Below are 852 nucleotides of genomic sequence, written 5' to 3'. Positions count from 1 at the left end.
TGTTAGAGTAGCACCCCACTCCTGGTACCAAATTATGTCTTGGTCATCTAGAGCAGCTATAACAGAAATACCACAAGTGAATGGCTTTAACAAAGAGAAATTTATTCTCTCATAGTAGGAGGAAGGATGGAAGAGAGGGAGGAAAGAAGGAAGGAAGGAAGGAAGGAAGGAAAAAGAGAGAGAGGGAGAGAAAGGGAAGGAGGAATAGTAAAATACATGCTTTCTCCAAGGCTGATATTTAACATGTTGACACTGACATTGCTGTCCCAGTTGTCAAAATATTAAAATACTTTCATATCAGTTGATAAAATAGCTGTTGCCCTGAGCATTTTGTGTGGCTCCATTGCCCTGGCCACTTCAGTTCCTCTCCTGGCCCCTCTCCTAACAATCAAGCAACCCAAGGTTTAATGCCCTGGCACAGAAGGCCTGCAGTCCTCTGCTCTAAATCTGGTGCTGGCACCTGGTTCCAATAACCAGTGCCTGTGTCTTACGAGTGGTTAAATATTTTGGATAGCATCCTTGTGTTAAGGGACCAGAATCATCTAGTAGTTCGAGCATAGAGACACACATTCTAGAACCTTGAATCACCTTACCTTTTATGTGGCAGACTCTTCTGGGATGAGGAGTATGCCTGACTAGAAAACAACTTCCATTTCTAGCCATAATAGGGCTGTCTTTTCTCTCAAACTGAAGAACAGATGTTGTAGATTTGAGGTTGGTGCTCATGGGGATACTGGTTTCCCTTTCTCCACTGTTGCCACAAAAATCCTTGGGGTCTACCACCTTGATTAATTTCACTTTCAGATGTGCTCAGACCCTGAAATCATAGAATAACAATAGTCCTGGCAAGAG

General features: G+C 43.1%; 1 protein-coding gene across 1 annotated transcript in view; it reads right to left on the bottom strand.

Moving 5' to 3' along the window:
• Positions 1–663, bottom strand: part of CUNH4orf17 (chromosome unknown C4orf17 homolog) — a 32,151-nt gene extending 31,488 nt beyond the window's left edge. The window contains exon 1 of the mRNA XM_004380245.3: positions 594–663. Within this exon, the coding sequence (XP_004380302.3) occupies positions 594–663 (70 nt within the window). The remainder of the gene's footprint in view (positions 1–593) is intronic.
• Between the last annotated feature and the right edge of the window lie 189 nt (positions 664–852).

Source organism: Trichechus manatus, unplaced genomic scaffold (genome assembly GCF_000243295.1).
Source record: "Trichechus manatus latirostris isolate Lorelei unplaced genomic scaffold, TriManLat1.0 scaffold00071, whole genome shotgun sequence".
NCBI classification, from domain to species: Eukaryota; Metazoa; Chordata; class Mammalia; order Sirenia; family Trichechidae; genus Trichechus; species Trichechus manatus.
Note: the sequence above shows the minus strand (reverse complement) of the source record. Positions and strands in the feature narration are given on the sequence as shown.